The sequence below is a fragment of the Pleurodeles waltl genome, chromosome 3_1 (assembly GCF_031143425.1).
Source record: "Pleurodeles waltl isolate 20211129_DDA chromosome 3_1, aPleWal1.hap1.20221129, whole genome shotgun sequence".
Classification (NCBI taxonomy): domain Eukaryota; kingdom Metazoa; phylum Chordata; class Amphibia; order Caudata; family Salamandridae; genus Pleurodeles; species Pleurodeles waltl.
In genome coordinates this window covers 771,481,689-771,501,402 of record NC_090440.1, presented here as the reverse complement: position 1 = coordinate 771,501,402, position 19,714 = coordinate 771,481,689, and the positions used below count along the sequence as shown (strand labels likewise).

The 19,714-nt window shown below is 46.4% G+C and overlaps 1 protein-coding gene across 2 annotated transcripts in view; it reads right to left on the bottom strand.

The window, feature by feature from the left end:
• Window positions 1–5,073: 5,073 nt before the first annotated feature.
• The window catches only part of DKK3 (dickkopf WNT signaling pathway inhibitor 3), a 269,373-nt gene continuing 254,732 nt past the window's right edge, over window positions 5,074–19,714 (bottom strand). For both annotated transcript variants that reach the window (XM_069223597.1, XM_069223598.1), the window contains one exon: window positions 5,074–5,494. In XM_069223597.1, the coding sequence (XP_069079698.1) occupies window positions 5,239–5,494 (256 nt within the window). In that variant the 3' untranslated portion in view covers window positions 5,074–5,238. The remainder of the gene's footprint in view (window positions 5,495–19,714) is intronic.

Sequence of the window (19,714 nt, the reverse complement as noted above, 5' to 3'; positions counted from 1 at the left end):
TGGTGCCACTCTCTCGAATTCCTCCCTGAGTGCACAGGAACATGGAAAAATGATCTTGACTCAGGAGAAGATTACAAAAACATGACCATCGGAAAACAGTTGCCTCTGAGCTCATCTTCTTCTAGTAAAGTACTCATTCAGTTTTCAATTTTGTGGTTCAAGCATCAACAATAAACCCAAAAGACACAAAGCAAAAACATGTCTGTTTTATTGCACTTCTATCCAGCAGAGTGAAGTCTCAATGTTCTATATAAAAAAGTAGTCTATTTACAATTACATTCAGTGGTGAAAATTACGAGAATGAACTATGAATTACAGTTATAAAGGAAATGCAATGCTGGTCTTAGTAGCTCAAGTGTCCTCAACCATACACTTATTATTTGCAACAAAAGCCTTAGTATTTTATCATTATCTATATAGCACACATCTATAAGAAGCTGTTTTTATAATCCAGGTATATATCTAAATAAATTTAAACTGTGTCCCTAGCATTTTGAACAAAGAAAACATTGTTTTAAGAAATTATGATTATGGCATAACAGACCATAAACAATTACTGTATTTCTGAAAAGTTGCCTCTTGTCAGTGGTTTACGCTGTAGCTGAATTTATTTGAAATGTGTGGTCTTGAATTGAAAAACTAATTCACACTTTGCACTTTCACAGACTTTTCTCAATATGTTATGTTCATACATTAACTTCTCCTCTGTCATCCTCATCCTAGTTCTGTCCGTATGAGGTTTCCCATATAGAGAGCACTGCCTTGCATATCTCAAATAGCTAGGATACTATAATTCCTTCTTCCTTAAACCATAAAGCCACCCCTTTTTCCTCAGATTTTTTCTTTTGTGCAAGACACTTGTTTACCATGTGAAAGGTAGAGCATAATTTTTTCCTTTTCATTTCTTAAATTGTCTTTCTAATGTATATGGATAAATTTGCTAGCGGTATCATTTATTGTTCATAAAATTGTTTATGGAAATTAAGGGGGTCATTCTGACCTTGGCGGTCTTTTCGCAAGACCGCCGAGTTACCGCCGCGGTGAAGACCGCCGACCGCGGCGGTATGCCGCTGTGCGCATTCCGACCGCTGGGAGCGTTCCGCCGGAAATCCGCCAGCAGCCACACTGGCGGTCGGCAGGAAGGTGGAGACTGGTCAACCTCCACCGCCACGCCAGCAGAACACCGCACACAGAATTACGACCCACATTTCTGTGTGGCGGTCTTCTGTTGGCGGTCTTCTGTTGGCGGTCACCTCCCCATGGCTCCTGTCGCCTCCCGGAGGACCAACACACAAGGTAAGTTGATCGTCCATGAGGGGAGGGGGTGGGGGGGTGTTGTGTGATGTGTGCGTGCATGGGGGTGTGCGTGTGAGTGTGTAGAGGGGGGTGTGTGAGTGCGTGCATGCGGGCGGGGAGTGCTGCTGTGCCTATGGGCAATGTGTGTAGTTCGGCGGGTGCGCATGTCGGCATGTATGTGTGCGGGTATGTGTCCCCGTTGTGTATGTGTGTGTAGGGGGTGTGTATATGTGCATGTTGGGGGTGTGTGCATGTCGGGGTGCGTGCATGTGCATGTCGGGGTGGGGGTGGGGAGGGGGTTCGTACCACCTCTGGGGGGTGGAGGGTGTGGGGGGAGGACTCGGGGGGCAGTGGGGGGTGGGGGGAGACCCCTATCAGTGCCAGGGAAGGAATTCCCTGGCCCCGATAGTGCCTACCGCCATGGTTCGCATGGCGGTTCCCGACTGCCAGAAACCACGGCGGTAAGCAGGGTCATGATACCGTTGGCGGTCTTGGGTCGACCGCCGGACCGGAGTGCGCAGACTCCAGCCCGTCGGTCATGACCGCCGTGGCTGTCGGAGTGGGGAAGTGGCGGTCGATCGCGGCGGTGACCGCCGCGGTCAGAATGCCATTTTTTTGACCGCCGGTCTGTTCGCGGTCCGACCGCCGCCTCTCCGCCGACCGCCAAGGTCAGAATGAGGGCCTAAGTCTTGTACCGTGTCCTCCTTTAGTGGTCGCAGCACACATTTGTTTGGCCATGATCTCCAGAGCAGGGGTTGGTTCAGCTCTTCATACTACAAATACTGCTTTCTTGGATTAAATGTGGGCATTTATTTTTTGGGGAGATTTTCCTCTGTGTCAAACCACCATCTTCGGTTACCAGTTTGTGCCAGATATGACCCTTTCCTTACTTGGTAACATGTAAGTTGTGGTTTTGCATGTATGGTACAGTGTTTTTGGACATCAGCATGTCTTCTTTTCTACAGGCTGCAACTTCTTAATCAACCCCTCTTTCTAAAACCCGATGGCACAGATCCTCCCTAGAAAGTTGGTGGTAGCTTAAAATATTATTTGAGATCCGGAGCTCAACTATTTCAGACAACTTGGTGCTGGGAGAGATACAGTCAGGATATGAAATGCATTTCAGAGAGCCTACAGTTTAAGTGTTGATTCCCACGCCAGTTTTATGGTGCCCTTGATAACAGCACCCACTACACTGAGGTATTCAGGAGCTCCTAGAAAAGAAGGCTATAATTCAAGTTCCGGAGGAACAGAAAAGGCATAGGGTTTTACTCTCTACTCTTTTTAATGCAGCATTTAGAGTGCTTTCAACCAGTTCTCATTCTTTAGAGGGACAGTTTAAAATGGCAACTTTAACATCCATTATAACAACGATTAAACCAGGGAAGTTTTTTGAGGTTCATTGATCTCCTGGATGTCTACCTATATGTGTCAGTACCTCAAGACACCCAAATGTTTCTCAGATTTTGTTTTGGGGAAGAACATTACCAGTTTCAAGTCCTTCTCTTTGGCATAAACTCACTTCATAGGGTGTTCGCCAAGAATCCAGCTTTTTAAAGGTGTCCAGGTCTCCTGAATATTGATGATTGATTATTTGTTCCTTCTCCTTTTTTATGGGTTGTGAGGATGTGCTGTACATTTGAAACATTTTCCAAAGGCAACAATATCCATTGAACTTAAAAAAATAAAAAGTGTCGGCACCATCCAAAACTGAAACTATAACTCACTGGAGCACTTTTTCACACAGTGTTTCTACCTGATTCAAGAAAACTGAATCTCAGGAGATGCCCATGGTAGTTGTAAAATCAGAAAATCAGAAGTCTCAGTGAGGGAATGGCTAACTCTTCAAGGTCAAATGGGGGCCTGTGTGATGACTGTTCCTTGGGCCAGGTTACAGTTTCTTCCCTTAATGCAGCATGTCCTTCATTGGTAAAATATTGAGTTAGAGAATTAAGAAGCATTAGACCTTCAGTGGTGTTTGAGACAGGAGACTTTACTTCAGAGTTGTCCATTAGACCCCCTGCTCCATTACTGATGACAACAGATATGAGCACCAAGTTTTGGAGGAAATTGTGGAGGAGAGATTAGTAAAGGCCTTTGGTCGAGTGAGGAAAATCACCATTCCTTCCATTTAAAAGATGCGTCATTCATGCTAAGTCAGAGAATCATGGGGGAAAACATGTTTCAGTTGGTGGGGGAGGGGGTTTGAAAATAGAAAGGCAAAGGTTGAAAGCGTTAGGAAATTACAGTATGGTAGCGGTCAGTATTCAGCTCTCTCGCCATCCAGCATCCAGCTCCCTTTCTGATCTATGTGAGACACTGGAAAAACGTTCATATCTGGTGTACATTGAATAGATTGCAAGCTTCTACTTGTCTTCCATCTAAGATTTTTGATTTTTTTGCAGGACTGATTTGCTTTACCCCTAGCAACCTCAACTTTACACAGCCTTTGGGTGGCAGTCAAGCACTCAGAGGGACAGAGGTCCAGCCAGTCTCTGATTTAATGACCAGGTTATTTCTACGTATCTTCTTGAAAACCAGACCTTCGGTCTCCGAATCCCATCTTGGGGCCTTCAGGTCATAATGCAGGTGTTACACAACCTCATTGAACCTGTGGAGCACTTGCCATACAAGCCGACAAGGTACTGTTTTAGAGGCTATCTGCTCTTGTAAGCATAAAGGTGAGTTGAGACCCTTAATATCTATCTCACTATTCTTTCGTTTTTAAAGACAAATTGTTTCAGACCCTTTTTTTTTTACCCGTTTTAACCCACAATTCCCACTTAGTTTAATTGTGAACCAGAACTGGTGCTTACAGTTTTTGTTCCATCTCCAACATCAAAAAAAGAAGAACTTCATAACACATTTGCAGTCCATCTTGCACTGTGTACATACTTGAATCATACTGCTTGTTTTTGGAAGGTTGACTCTTGGTGGTGGCTTTTGGATCTTCAAACCTGGACTTCACCTAACAAAATTGACTTTGAGTAGATGGTTGTGCTTTGCATGGAATCGTACCCTCGTTCATACCAAGAGCTTCCAGTCCCAGTGCAGGGCAGGTCAATGGTGCTGGGTAGCAGCTTCAAGGTGTGTGTTTATAGGAACTTCTCTTAAGGACATTGTTTTGGCAACTTTCATAGTCCTACTCACTTATATGCATCTCTTGCTATAAACTACAAACTGGTGGAGGTTATTTAGCAAACTCTGGAATACCTGTATTAGCAAGTGTGATGATTTCTATTTAGTTAACATTAAATATGCAGTATTATGTCTCCGTTTTTTTATAAGCTTTCTCCTACGCTTGGATATATCCACACACGGTTAGGACTGGGACAAAGAAGATGAACGAGGAGATAATCTCCCGAATACTTACTGGTAATCTTCATCACTCTGAGCCCTTGTCTTCCTTGTCACACTCCAAATTTCCACCAGGCCCATTTCAGAGGGGATCTTAAGAATCCACAAGTTGACAAATTGCCTTTTATATTCTTGGAGAAAACAGGAAATACAATTGTTTGGCTCTACCTTACAAGGAAAAGGAGAATCATAGTGTTATAGTTATTGCGCACAATATTCCAAGTAGAGAAAATATTTGACTTGTGTAAGCAAGGCAGTTCTGTGTACAAGGAAAACGTCCTACATTTAGAACTGTGACAACGAAGACTAGAACTCAGAGTAATGAAAATTACTGGTGAGTGTCCGGGGCATTAGTCCACACTTCTTTACCATACCTAGAACACTGTATTGGATTACATGTAATTAATTTTAAAAGGATGCTTTATTTGACGTGTATTCAGTAATATTTTATGTATTTTATAATGTGTACCGTTTTATGGACATCTTTGACTGACATACAATTAATTTTGTAAAGGGATCTCCTTATTGCAACAGAGAAATAAATTACTGGTAAAATCATCACGTCTTGCTTGCCACTGTACATGCCTAGACGTCACTGTCCAAATTTGGGTATGGAACATCAGGTTCTTGCAAATCAGTTGTTTCTGAAATATCTTTTTCCATGTCTTCTAATTCATTATTCATTGCCTCAATTATCTTGATCTTGTCATAGTCATTAACAGCCTCTATGGGTATTGCACTGAATATTGGTATATCCTCCATTTCCAAAACATCTTCCTTGCCATTGATTCTAGTTTCTTCGCTGATTGATGACTGCTGGCAAACAGACACCAGGTCATCACTGTAGGCAAAATAGAAAAGGCAAAACGTAAGTTGCTTGTTACCGTATATCCAACTATTAACTTGAAGTTAAATATTTTATTCACATTATCAAAGTTTCCTATTGGTTTGATAAAACAATGCAAACAGTAAATACTAACTTTAAAACATCACAAAAAATATAAGTTGCACATAATCAGTCGAAATAGTGTCTTAGTCATAATTCTAGCAAGTCAAATCATTCACATCCCTCTTATGAGGATATGTTAAGTCTCACAGCACAGCAATGTTACAACAGCTATCCCACATAATGTCAGAGCAATATTGAAACATCTTTTAAAATTGGTGCACTCATAATAAGAATCCAGATTGGGCAAGGCTCCATAAACCACATGCCTAGAACTGCTGGGCACACTGTAGCAGCATAAGATCATTGTACAGCAGTCTGTAATAACGTGATGCTATGTTTCTGTCAAAGTACCACAGAGGCGACACATCTTTCTCACCCTGTTAGTACCCGCTCAAGTGCCCACACTTATAACAAGCATTGCCTTGTGTGTGGATGTGCTCCATGTGAAAGGGCAGCATGTAGTAACTCACAGTGAGGTCAATCAGTGGCCAAAGTGGGCTAACATTGCCCCTTGATGCATGCTTGAGTGGGTGGAATTAATTACACAATCATAGACTAATATATGAAAAACCCTGTAAGTAACAGTGTTATACCTACTTTTAGTAAAATCAAAAGGTCATGGCTAACACAGAACTAAAACAACAATCGGTTTGGCATTGGCTGCTAGCCTCACTTTTGAGAAAGAATGCAAGGAAGAAAGTAAGGAAGAAAGGAAAAAAGGAAGGCAGACAAAAAAGAAAGGAAGACGGGCAAAAAGGGAGGGAGGGGAAAAGGAATGGAGGAAGAGAGTAAGGAGGAAAGAAGAGAAAAAAGGGAAGAAGGCAAGAAGGAAAAAAGATTTTAAAAAAGGCAAAAAAGGAAAGAGGGCAAAAAAGAAAGAAAGAAGGCAAAATAGAGAGTATGGGGAAATAGAAGAAGAAGGCAGGAAAAAAGAAAGAATAAAGGAGGAAAAAATAAATAAAGGTGGAAAGAATGCAAGAAAGAAGGCAATACAAAGAGGAAGGAAAGGAAAGCCAGCAAAAAGAAAGAACAAAGGAAAGAAAGCAGAAAAAAGCAAAAAAGAATGACAGAAAGAAGGAAAAACTAATCTAAGCAAGAAGGAAAGAAGGCAAAAAAGAAAGAAGAAACGAAAAGGGGAAAGAAGCAAAGAAGGGAAGAAATAAAGATGCTAGAAAGTAAAGACAAATGAATTAAGGGAGAATGAAAGAAATAAGGAAAAATGCAAAAGAAGGAAGGCAGACAATAATGAAAGGAAGGCCAAAAAAAGAGCAATGAAAAAGGGAAAAAAGTAAAGAAGGCAAGAAATAAAGATACAAAAAAGGAAAGAAAAAGGAATGAAGGCAAAAAAGGAAAAAGTGAAAGGAGTAGGGAAAAGAGTGCAAAGGAATGAAAGAAAAAAGTAGGCAAAAAGGAAAGAAAGAAAGAAGAAAGAATGAAAAAGAAAAAACTGAAAGGAGAAATGAAGGAAAGAAAAAGAAAAGAAGGCAAAAAAATGAAAGAAGGTAAAACGAAAGAAAGATAAGGAGAAAGTAAAGGAAGAAGGCAAAACAAAGAAAGAAAGAACAAAAGAAGGAAAGGAAGCACAGTAGGTAACGAAAAAGGAAAGAATGCAAAAAAGAAAGGAAAAAGGCAGAAAGAACAAAAAATGGAAAGAATTGAAGAAAAAAAGGGAGCAGAAACAACATGGGGATGACACAAGAACAGACCAATGGGTGAAGGGAGGTGGCTCAAGGCCGTTTAAGTATGTTATGCATAATATTGTAGTAAAATCAGATGGTCTTGGCTACTGCCAGACCTAAAAAGGGAGATCCCAAGCCTAAACATCTTAAGTGTACATTTAACATTGGATATCTTGCCCAAATAAAAATGGGATTGTGTAAGTACAGAATTTAAAAAAACTAGTGTTCACAGAGAATGTGGGCTTGCTTTCCAGAAGGTACAGATGTGCAATCCTGAATCCTTTATTTGAGCTGGCACTCACGGGCTTTAAATGTATTTGGCATACACTGGCTGTACAAATAAGTTACTTAAACCAAGTACTTGAGTGTTAAATCACAGCTCTATTTGTTATTACAGAATGTATTTAATTAATTTTTCTCACTTTTAATTAGAGAGAAATGTATTGGAAGGTACCTGTGAAACACTTTACTGATCATTCAGTTTAAGTGGGTAGCCAAAGTGCTTTCCCATGCAGACTTGCAAGACAATTCTAGTGTAATTGTCTCAGATGAAGAAGAATTGAACCCCAAAAATGGTGCCTAGTGTGCATCATGATCTATATTACAGGGGGGGAAACATTATGCAGCCCCATAAAGTACGATAGGCAAGATTTAAGCTAAACATGGCCTTCTATATGCTAGAAGCGAATAACGTCGATGGTCCCAATTAAGCCATGCAAATGACGTCACATATCCATAGTTCCTCTCCACAGATCATCTCTTTTTTTCAAAACAAATTTTATCAGTGTTACAACCATCAGTTTAACATATATGGAACTTATATCCGATGCCTTTAATCAAGGATGGTCAGCACATAGTATAATGATCTCTTCAGAACTCTCGTAGGCTCTGTCTAATCATTAGTTACAATAGTTCTAGTGCTCCAACCCTCTGCCCCTGGTGGGAAAGTGCAATCACATGCCTTTCCCACTAAATGCTTCCATTCAGGGCCTCATATGGCCTGTTATACGCCAACACTCAATCTCATCATCATTTAGGAACATTAACAATAGGGTTATGCAACATGCTAAACTAATCCAACCATTCTGGAGAGCCTGTCAGGTGTGAACATATACATCTCTTAGTGTGGTCATAATTGCCTCCCAGTCTCTAGCTATATCCATTGTGCTCCTGCCCCTCTTTGCATTTTTCAATCGCAGCATGCTTTATAGCCTGTTTGAGCAACTCTTTTTTTTCCAGTTGCTATTGCTCGGTCCTACAGTAATTTTACATCCTATGATTATTCGATGTTTGGCCAGCACGAATGCTAGGTCTATGAACTTACTTGTCACTTTATTTTTCTTGGGACTGGGGAATATTCCAAGTATACAACTTTCGGGACTCATGGTGAATTGTCTTTCTGTGTCTGTCCCAATGCATTGTTTTACTTTCCTCCAGCATTGTGCCAAGTTAGGGCAGGACTAAACCATATGAAACAGGCCTGCTTCCTCTTCATTACAATTAGGGCATTGCGCCTGTGCGCCAGTAAAGTGTATTTTTTCTGGGTGTAATGTAGAGACGTTGTATATAGTAAAAGAAAATCAGTTTGAATCATCGGGCATTCTGAGAGCCATTTCCCCCACTAATCAGTCTATTTACATCCTCCACCCATCTTTCTCTCAAACCATCTATTGTAGTATGGTATAACTGTGTGATTGTTATGTATTTATCATTAATAGTGCACGTTAATTTCATACCTTTGTGTGTGGCGGGTTCATTATTTACTACCTTCCAAGTATGTTTTAAAGTAGCTGTTGTAGACGGGTATGGGACAGGTTCTTGGAGGTAACCCAAAGAAGTCCATCAACTCCAGTATCCTGTCCCCTCTATATAGGTCACCTCCCGTCTGTATTTCTTTATCGCACCAGGTCTTCATGTATTTGTACAGTGTGCATGTTGCAAGGCCGGAATACACTCGGGGGGGTCATTCTGACCCTGGCGGCCGGTGGCCGCCAGGGCCACCGACCACGGGAGCACCGCCAACAGGCTGGCGGTGCTCCCACGAGCATTCTGACCGCGGCGGTTCAGCCGCGGTCAGAAGCGGAAAGTCGGCGGTCCCCCGCCGACTTTCCGCTGCTCGGGGGAATCCTCCATGGCGGCGGAGCGCGCTCCGCTGCCATGGGGAGTCTGACACCCCCTACCGCCATCCTGTTCATGGCGGGAAACCCGCCATGAACAGGATGGCGGTAGGGGGTGCCGCGGGGCCCCTGGAGGCCCCTGCAGTGCCCATGCCAATGGCATGGGCACTGCAGGGGCCCCTGTAAGAGGGCCCCGCAAAGTATTTCAGTGTCTGCATTGCAGACACTGAAATACACGACGGGTGCAACTGCACCCGTCGCACCCCTGCAACTACGCCGGCTCAATTCTGAGCCGGCGTCCTCGTTGCAGGGGCATTTCCTCTGGGCCGGCGGGCGCTCTTTTGGAGAGCGCCCGCCGGCCCAGAGGAAATGTTTGAATGGCCGCCGCGGTCTTCTGACCGCGGTACGGTCATTTGGCGGCGGTACCTTGGCGGACGGCCTCCTCCGTCCGCCAAGGTCAGAATCAGGGCCTCGGTCTGTTGTCTGTTCCCATGATGTTTTTACAAGCTTCTCTTGATTTCTTACTCTCTAGTTTAGTGAACGAGGAAAGTGCTGTATTTACTCCAGTTCGCTTGAAGTTCTGAATAATCCCCGCATTAGTTAAGGGCATTAGTCGCATATCTAGCCATTGCAACTTCCATTTTGCTTTCATTTAGTTTTAAACAGTTAAGGCTCATCCATTCAGCAACTGCTGAAAAACAGTTTCTGAATTGAGAAGGCCAGACAATTAAAGTCACCCCCTGTTTGGAATGAATATTAGATCATCGCCTCCTAACTGCTTGGTTAGTATATCTAGGAATCCTGCATGATCCACATTTGGACCATGTTTGTTCACTAAACTGATGTCATGCTTCTCTAGTCTCCCTCCCACCCAAAAATAATATATCTTCCTTCCTTGTCTTTCGTTTCCTTTGTTACTTGGAAGAGGATGCCAGGCCTAATCCACATAAGCACTCTCTGGGCAAATGCTGACTACTCTGTGAAGTAAAGCTGGCATCCCCAACGTGTCTTAAGGGGTCTCCCTTCAGGTAGAGTGAGGAGGGTTTACTGTAGTAGGGCCATTTGTACCCCTCTCGTCTTTATATATGCCTGAACCCCACACCTTTTGTTCCTATTAGTAAGTCCATTAACATTCCATGTAAGCAACTTCATCCTAGGGATTCCTGTCGCATTTTGGGAATTATTGTTAGACTATTCCTACCAGTTGCAGTAGCGACATGGAGGATACTCCTATGTTTTACATAGAGCCCCCTTCCACATTTCACACTGGCTTCACAAATTGACAGTACTGCTTTCCTCATCGCCAACCAATCTAACTTGACATACAACCATAACAGTCCCAACTTTCCCATCCCTGAATAGGAAGGCAATGGCTCCCCACTGAAACTAAGATGAGCAATAAAACAGACTACACTTTCAGCTCGGGGGGCGTGGCCAAGATGGCAGCCGGGGTGGACACATGGTGAAAAACTCTGCATTGCCCACCTGCCCCACTTCATCCTGCAGACCAATGACCCTCTCCCGAACACTGCCAAGAGCATCCTGAGGTATCCAGAAGGGAGTGGTGGCATCTTGCTTAGGCTGCAGCTGGGACTTGCATGATCCCGCAATCCAGCTAGCTGGGCCGTGGTGTGAGGCGAGCCCCTGTGCAGCAACCACAGGCAGTACCCCCCCCCATGAGGGTGCACCATTGTGCTGCTTCGGACATGGGGGGGGGGTCACCCCTGGCAAATATGTTCACGGTGAAGGCAGTACCATAGCGAGTGGAAATCTTGGATACCTCCTCCAACTGTCTCACGTTGGTAGGCCCTGGTCCACTAGGCCCACTTCTTCCTTGGACCCAACATGTCAGTCTTCATCTCCCCCCTCCTTGGACTAAATACAGGGAGAGCCTTACCTGTCATGAAGGGCTTGCTCAGCTCAGTGTACCTGAATCAGTCCTCCCAGGTGCTTTCCACAGGTGACAAGGCAAAGGGACACCTGGATAGCCCCTGTTGACTGCTGCCAATGCAGGAGAGCCCCTTTCCAGTGGGGTATGTAAACACTGCCGGAGGAACTGTCGTGCAGTGCTCCTGGGGGTTCCTTGTTGACGACCTAATTAAGGTAAGCCCTGGTGCACCTCCTTGCCTGGCTCTTACACTAGACTGCATCACACCGAGAGCAGGTCTTGACATCTGCAGTCATAGTTAAGCAGCGCTGCCTGAAAGGGGCCCTGAAAACAGGGGGTCCATCCCACCTGCTATCTGCCCTCACCACACCAAGAGGTGTAGCCACCATCACTCTTCCTGACATGCCCTCATCTACAGACAAGTTTGACGAGCTCTGGGGGCCATTGAGGATGTCAAGGCCATATTGGACCTGAAACTGGATACCTTGACAGTTGAAATGAGCCTCCTCACAGCCAATTAAGCCAAATTAAGAGATAAGATGGGGTCAAACAAATCTGCTCTAGCTGGACTGCACCCTTTCATGATGGACATGTAATCCCAACTACAGGCTCTCCAGGCATAAGTGACACTTTTGTGCAGTAGAGTGGATGATGCAGAGTGTTGATCGTGATACAACATCGTCTGCATAATGGGGCTCCCGGACAGAGCAGAAGGCCTCAGTGTGGACCTATTTCTTGAGGACTGTCTGCTTAACACTGTGCTTGGCAGGAAACGGTCCAACTTCCTCTCAGTGGAGAGCACCCATAGGGTCCCTGGTATTTTATCTCCCCCAAGGGCTTCACCCAAACCAGTTGTGGGGCGACCCTTCAACTACCAGGATCTCAACCACATGCTACAGTTGCCTGTGCAAAGGGCCTTTGGCATATTCACAATTGCCCAGTGACTATTTACCCACACTAGACAGCGGGCTATCCAGCAAGGATGTTTCATACCAGTTAAACAACAGCTTCGGCAAAAGGGCCTGCGATACTCCTTGATATTCCTGGCTAAGCTGTGCAACATGGACTCTGGAAACACTCACTTCTTCGCATTGCCGGCCGAGGCATTGGCTGGAGTCCAAAGGGGTTGCACCACTGAGTGGCACATTGAGAGCTGGTGGTCAATGACGATGATGACCCTCCTAACAGAGAAATGGCTTATACAAGGGCAGACCCACAGAACAACCAGCCGCGAGCAAGCAGACAATCGCTCAACTAGAATCTCACCACAGCCAAACCACAGTTTTCCCTAATCGGTCTGTGGGCTCACTGGATGGGGAACAGGCCCAGGCCGTAGTCGACATTCCTCCTAATCCTCAAGATGGCCCTGCCCTCACCCCAATGACTGCAGACTAGGGGATTTGAATTGAAGTGCTATATCTTTTATTATTGATCTGTACATTGGGTTGCCATACCTGTATTAGGGAGGGGCTCTATCCTGTACTGTGGGCGGGCAAGGTACTCACAATCTTGCCACAAATGGACATCCCCTTTCTCTGGCCCTGGTGGACCTTGTTAGCTTTGCTATGTCCTGTGGTTTGTAAGTGGTCTAGGGCTTGTTCTTGCTCCAACCTGGGGAGGGTAGCTGGGGTTTACGTTAATGTTTCATTTTGCTTTCTCTTCTCTGGACAGTCGCCAGTGAGTCACCAAAGGAGGCGAGGCAGGGGAGCACACACAACCCAGGGGGCTTAGGGGACAGGGAGGAGTGGGACGAAAGAAATACCACACATGATTTCCCATCCACCTGATTTCCCATCCTCATACAACTTTTTATCCAGGAATGTGCGGGGGATTGTGGTGCTTAGATGTCGCCATCTGGTACACTCTTATTTGAGGCACAGGCAAACCCACATAGCTTACCTCCAAGAAATGCACATGACAGCCACAGATCTGCACACACTTCAATGCCGATGGAGAGGTCAGATTGTGGGAATGACCTACTCGGCATATGCTAGAGGAGTGCTGATATGGGTGGCACCTATGGTGCTACTTGCAACCACTCGCTAAAAGATCAACCCTAAGGGACAGCATGTGGTGGAAGGGAGGTTGGATGATGCACCTATCACCCTTGTAGCGATCTCAACACTGGAGAGCCCCTCTTCCTAGACACCCTAACCCCAGCGATGGTAGATGACCTAAATGCACCAAGCATATGGGATGGGGACATTAATTGCGAACATGACACTAACAAGAACAGGTCTAACCCTCCATTCCATTGCACACAAGTGGCCCGGACCTCATGCTCCATTGTGGACTGGTTAACTCACAGCTGACTCCAAGACATATGGTGCTCCCTCAATCATCTCATGAGGAAGTATTCACACCCTTCCCAGATCCACCAACTTCACACAAGAATCGACCTTCTCTGAAACTCCACCATGACTTCATTCTGCAGGGGTCAAACTTTGTTAGACCACAATCCCCTCAAGGTAACAATGCACTGGGGTAGATTGGCAAACTCCAATCCCCACATGGAGGCTAGATACCTAGTCACTCCTGGATAACATATCTTGCAAGTCCATGAGCACACATGTTCTCCAGTACTTTATGTCCAACAAGGGCACAGCAACTGACAGAGTGGTGGAGTGGGATGCTTTCAGGGTGGTGACATGGGGTCTCTGTCTCAATACTGAATATGGTGTGAAACAGGCTAGATGGCACAGAATATGTAGCCAGACAACATGCAGAGGGTGACAAAGCAGGGCATACACTGGCTTGGTTGTTGTGCTCGGAGTCAGATAGACCCCAACTGAACACAATTAGGGCTCCAACGGGAAACATACTCACCATACAGGTGGTGCAATAATGCTACAGTTTTCAATTGCTATAGGTCTTTCTTTCGGGAGGAAGATGAGCTTGAGGAGTTCACCTTATCAGCTTACCTTGACAGTTTACCGATCCCCAGCCTAAACCCCCTCCAACGCCGCACTCTTGACGAGCTGTTGATGAGTGCTCAGATTTGCCTGGCGATAGACCAGATGGCACATTATAAAACCCTGGGGACAGATGGGCTCCCTGTAGATTTCTGTTTGACTTACAGAGCAACACGTGCTCCAAAGGTACACCAGCTGTTTCAGTCTGCCAAAGACAAAGGCACCCTTCACGTGTCCATGAGAGAGGCATTGATTGTGATCCTTCTCAAGCCGAACAGGGACCCATTGGAGGTATGCTTGTACTGACTGCTCTCCCTCCTCAACACTGACTGTAAGATCCTTGGGAAGGTAATGTTGAATTGGCTGTTGCCATATGTCTCTAAATTGGTTCACCATGACCACAATGGTTTAATCCCTGAAAGAAATACATTCCTCAATTTGAGGTGCCTGTTTCGCCATGTGGATGAGCACCCCCATCTGTGTCGCCTCCATGTGTAGCACTCTCTCTGAACTTTGAAAAGGCCTTTGATACCATGGGCTGGCCTTATCTTCGAGGAGTGCTACATAGCATGGATCTTGGTCCAGCGATATATAAGGGGATTTCTCTACTGCACACAGAGCCATTCGTCAGGGTGCACATAGGCAAAGACATCTGAGCACCTTTTTTCAGGTGCATAGGGGCACCAAGCAGAGCTGCCAGCTCACTCTGGTTATATTCACCCTGGCACTAGAACCACTGACAGGACTATTCCGGCAGCAAGGTCCACAGTGAGGAATACTAAGCAGTGATTCCTGAGAGGCAATTTTACTTTATGCACCTGATGCTCTTATCTATCTCTGGGACTTGTGTACAAACTTGCCCCTGTTGATGGAGGTGATGGATTATTTTGGCAGGTCTCAGTCTAGAGATTAAACTGGACAAAATCCTGCTTATTCACCTTGCACAAACTCTCTAAGTCGGAGCGGGAGGGACCATGCCACTTGGGGCTGTTCTGGCAATAGAACCCCTTCTGATATCTTGAGGTGAATGTCACACAGAGCGAGATTTATTAGAAGGTAACATGGGAAAGGCCATTACAGATGCATCTCGTTCTCCGCCATTCTCCCCAATGGATAGAGCCTCAATTGCGAAAATACTGCCCGCTGCTTCATCATTTCTCAGCACTAACGGTCTTCTTCCACCAATGCTTTTTTACGTGAACTGAACATGATCCTTTATGACTTCATATGAGGCATGGGGAGAAAAAGAGTGACTTTACCCAAGCTACATGCCCCACTGGAAAAAAGGGGGTCTCCTAATTACAAGATGTATTAAGAATTTGGGCAGCTACAGTGGCCCATGTGATGGCTGTCAATGGCTGCCATTTATCATTTGGGATAGGGATGGCTGTGGCATACTATGCTGGCTTATGGACCTCCAACGAGACACCCTAAATGTGGGACGTCTCGCCAAAGTAGCCAAGCTTTATTGGGGCAAGCAGTGACCCCGGAGCATGGTCCAGTGCCATACACTTCCACTTTACCGCTGTGGGTGCTTCCGGAGCTCCATGAGGTGGTGGATTGTCATAACACTAGACTCTGGATGGAGGTGGGTATCCTTTAAGTGGCCAACCTGTATGAAACTAAAATCCTAATGTCCTTCCAAGACCTCAGAGAACAGTACAACATTCATGAGCACCAGTTGTTGACCTACAACGTACTGACAGCGGCCACTGAGGCTTTATGGGGCCATGAGCATACCAAACCCACCACCTCTGCAGCATTACAAGGATTGCTGGAGCACAGTGTGAGCAAACATGCGATAACTCTAATATACAAAGGGTTGCTGGAACCTTGCAATCAGAACCGCCATGCCTTGAGGGATAAGTGGGTTCTGTCTATTGGACAGGACCTTTGGACAGACAATGGTTCTGTATTTTGGAACAGATCTGGGGTGTGTACAGAAATTCTCACCTGAAATACACCCTGTTCAATTATGTGCACCAGACCTATCTCACCTCTATGTGTATCCATCGCATCTTTCCAGACAAACCCAAAATGCCCATGAGGCTCTTGCTCAGAGGCAGACTTAAACAACGTGGTGTGGGCTTGCTGGGAAGTTGAGCGATAATGGATGGAAGCAATACAGATACAGCCTGTTAATATGGGTTGACCCTACAGTTAGATCCCCTACACTGCTTCCTAGGATTGACCGCTTGTATACACAAGAACAAATATGCTACTAAGTTTGCCGATTTGACAGTCATTCTCCTAAAGCGCTGCACAGAAATAGCCTGGAAGTCCATAGTGACACCCCCACTGTTTCCTTGGCTGAGAGATCTTCTTAAAGGGCATCCACTGAGATGACCATTTGACATTCACTTGCCCTGCGACAAAGAGCGGCAACTCACTTGGATGTGTGAGACAAATATCTTGACAGTCAGCAAAGACAGACAAGAGACTGTCCTGAAACTGGGCACTCACCGATCGATGCTTCTCAGCATGATTGGGGGTCTTTAATGGAAGCGTCCCCTCTGATAGCTGGCAACCCATTTTATATTCTGGTGGACACTTCCGGCCTCTGCTGCCCCCTCACACACTTACCAATGCAATACTTTGGTCTTTTTCCCTCTGGAACACCTTTCAGGCTTAAATTTGCATCTCACCCCCACTCAGTAGATGTGACACCCAGAGATAAGGCACTCCCCTATGGAATACTGGTGGACAGTTTTCAGAACACAGACATTATCGGTTTAACCCAGTTGAGAAATTGTTGTGATTGTTTTGCTTTTAATTTTGTTCTCACCCCCATTGTAGTAGTTCTGTATAGACACTGTACATGGACGCTCTACACTCTGCTTATCCCCCAGCCAGATTGGCCCTGGTCTTGGAAATGCCAAAAATGAGCACCTAAGCTTGTGAGAAGTACATCACCCTAAGATGTGCCTGGAGGCCAGATCTATACTATACCATGGCATGCAATTTCTGTTAGCTGTAGTTTAATAAAGGGCTACTATAGAAAGAAGTATACTCACTGCTCATCTTGCACTTCTTTCAGGCTGCCAAGTCAATACCAAAAGTAAAAAGAAGGCATACACATGTGGAGCTTGTAATTCTTTGACTGACCACAATACCATCCAATATTTACAAAGCAATTTAAATCCAGGGGTGCTAAGACATCGTATGGCCCTGGCTCTTAATTTTGTGCTGGTTATCTGATGATGCGATTATTCATATTTCCTACATAAGGTCATGTACTGTGCTTGGGGTGATCCTGGACGCCTGTTCCTCTTTGTGTTCTCTTCACAAGTCAGAGTCCGAGTCTTACCCATTCTGGGGGATTGTCCGATTACTTCGTTAGATATAATCACATCTGATAGAGCCTTCTAGTTGCCAATTTCTTACCTTAGGATTTCCCCCAGGCGTCAGACTAAATCCGGAGATTTTTCTTTGAGCAATACCCTTGCGCGAGGGTAGGTGGCGTTGGTCGACTCTGCGGGCATCGTAGTCGTGGTGATGATGTCGGGAGTAGTACATAGATGCCGCCTCAGCACAGCGACGTCAGTTCTTTTCTTTCCGCGCCACGCGCTGATCCGGAGAGAGCTACCCCGGTCTCTTTTTGACCGATGTCCCCGAAGACTGGTTTCAAGAAGTGCGAGGGCTGTCACCCCATGATGTCGGTGACAGATCCGCATCAGGTTTGTTGGTGGTGCCTGGGGCGCGTCCACAACCCGAAGTCGTGCTCCGAGTGCCGGGCCATGCACCCAAAGGCCTTGAGGGCGCTCAACTCTGCGTAGGTCCCGGTCTACCACCATTCGTCTGCCTCTAAATCTTCTGGCACAGGTAAGAAGAAAAAGAAGTCGAAGCGGTCCCGTCGCCCTTCGACTTTGCCCCGTCACTCGGCTGATGCGACACGGGAGGAGCATCAATGCTCAAGGCCTCCATCCTCGGAGCCTGCTTCTGGGTCCTCTCCGTGCCTAACTGAATTTCCAGGAGCCGGAGCGACCCCTGCCCAACTTAAAGAGTTCTATGAGGCCATGTGCCTCACTTTTGGGTGGACCGACCCTGATACGGCACCTTGGAGCCCAAGGGGTTCGGTCGAGGGGCATTCAGGTTCCGTGCCGGTGGCTTTGGCTCCGTCCACTGAGGTTCCCTCTGGATCCGCTCGTGGATCTGCCCCGACGCCGGTCGTACCACGGAGACCTTCCCCGGTGCCAGTTTGATTGTTGATGCTCCCGATGTCAGTAGTGCCCACTATCAATGTCGACGTCGCCTCTGTCCTCGATGGGCCCTACTCACCCCAGGTCAGATTTGGACCCTTTTCCCGATGGGTACGAATTCAGGGAAGGATTGGAGGGGGTCCCTGGATCCATATGAATACCAGGACGACCCATCTTTGGCTGGGCACAGAAATTGGGTGAAGTCAGTGGACTGGACACTTCTACAGACGCTGGCATGCTGTCTCCTCCTACTGTGGCTACGGCGGGGATCGACTTATGCTACGATGGTCAGTGGGGCGGCTGAGGTCCTTGGCCTTGAGCTACCTACTGTAGAGGTCAGGTCCAATCTCCTGACAGAGGTGCTTCAACCAGGGGTTTCCACATCTCAGCCCCTTTTTGCCATTCATTGAACCCCTCACTGATGTCCTTTTGGGTACTTGGTCCAAACCCAACACAGGGGCTCCTGTGAAAAGGACTGTTGCGCACCCCCATCGGCTCGCACCGAACAACCCTAAATTCCTGTCCCAACACCCCATGCCTGAGAGCCTTGTCATCCAGGCTTCCACTTCCTCAGGCGCATTCCCTTCTTCACCCCCGGATAGTGAATCAAGAAGGCTGGAGCAATTTGGGAAGCAGATGTTTTCTTCCTCCAGTCTCGTGCTGCAGTCCGTGAACACTGCATGCCTTTTGGTCTGCTATACCTACTCTCTGTGGGATTCGGTTGCGCATGTTCTGCCGCAGATACCGGAGGAGGCCCGTGCTACTGTCTCCCAAGCTGTCAACAATAGGAGAGATGCAGCAAAGTTCACGATCCAATGTGGGCTGGACACGACTGACTCTCTGGGCAAATCGGTTGCTACGACGGTGGCCAACAGTCTCTCATGGACATTACCTTTGATGTCTCTTTGGAGACAAGGCAGACTCGGCCTTGGAGATATTCAGGGATTCCCAGGCTATGGCTCAGTCCCTTGGTCTTTCCGCTGCCCCTCACCACCAGCAGTCCGCTTTTGCCTCTTTCGTGGCCACAGAAGGGGCTTCCTGTCACGTCCCCCACCCAGCCACCGTGCCACCCATGCTGTTTAGCCGATGCGTGGTGGGGACGTAGAATCCCACGTGGGCGTGGGACAGGGAACCAGAGGTCTACCCAGTCCACCCCTGTCCCCGCTGCAGCCTCTAAACTCTCCTAGTCCGTCCCCTCACTCCAATCCAGTTGGCGGCAGGATTCGCCATCACCTGCCCCATTGGAAATCCATCACTACGGACAGGTGGGTTTTGCAGATAGATCAAAAGGGCTATTGCATCCCTTTCGAATCTGCC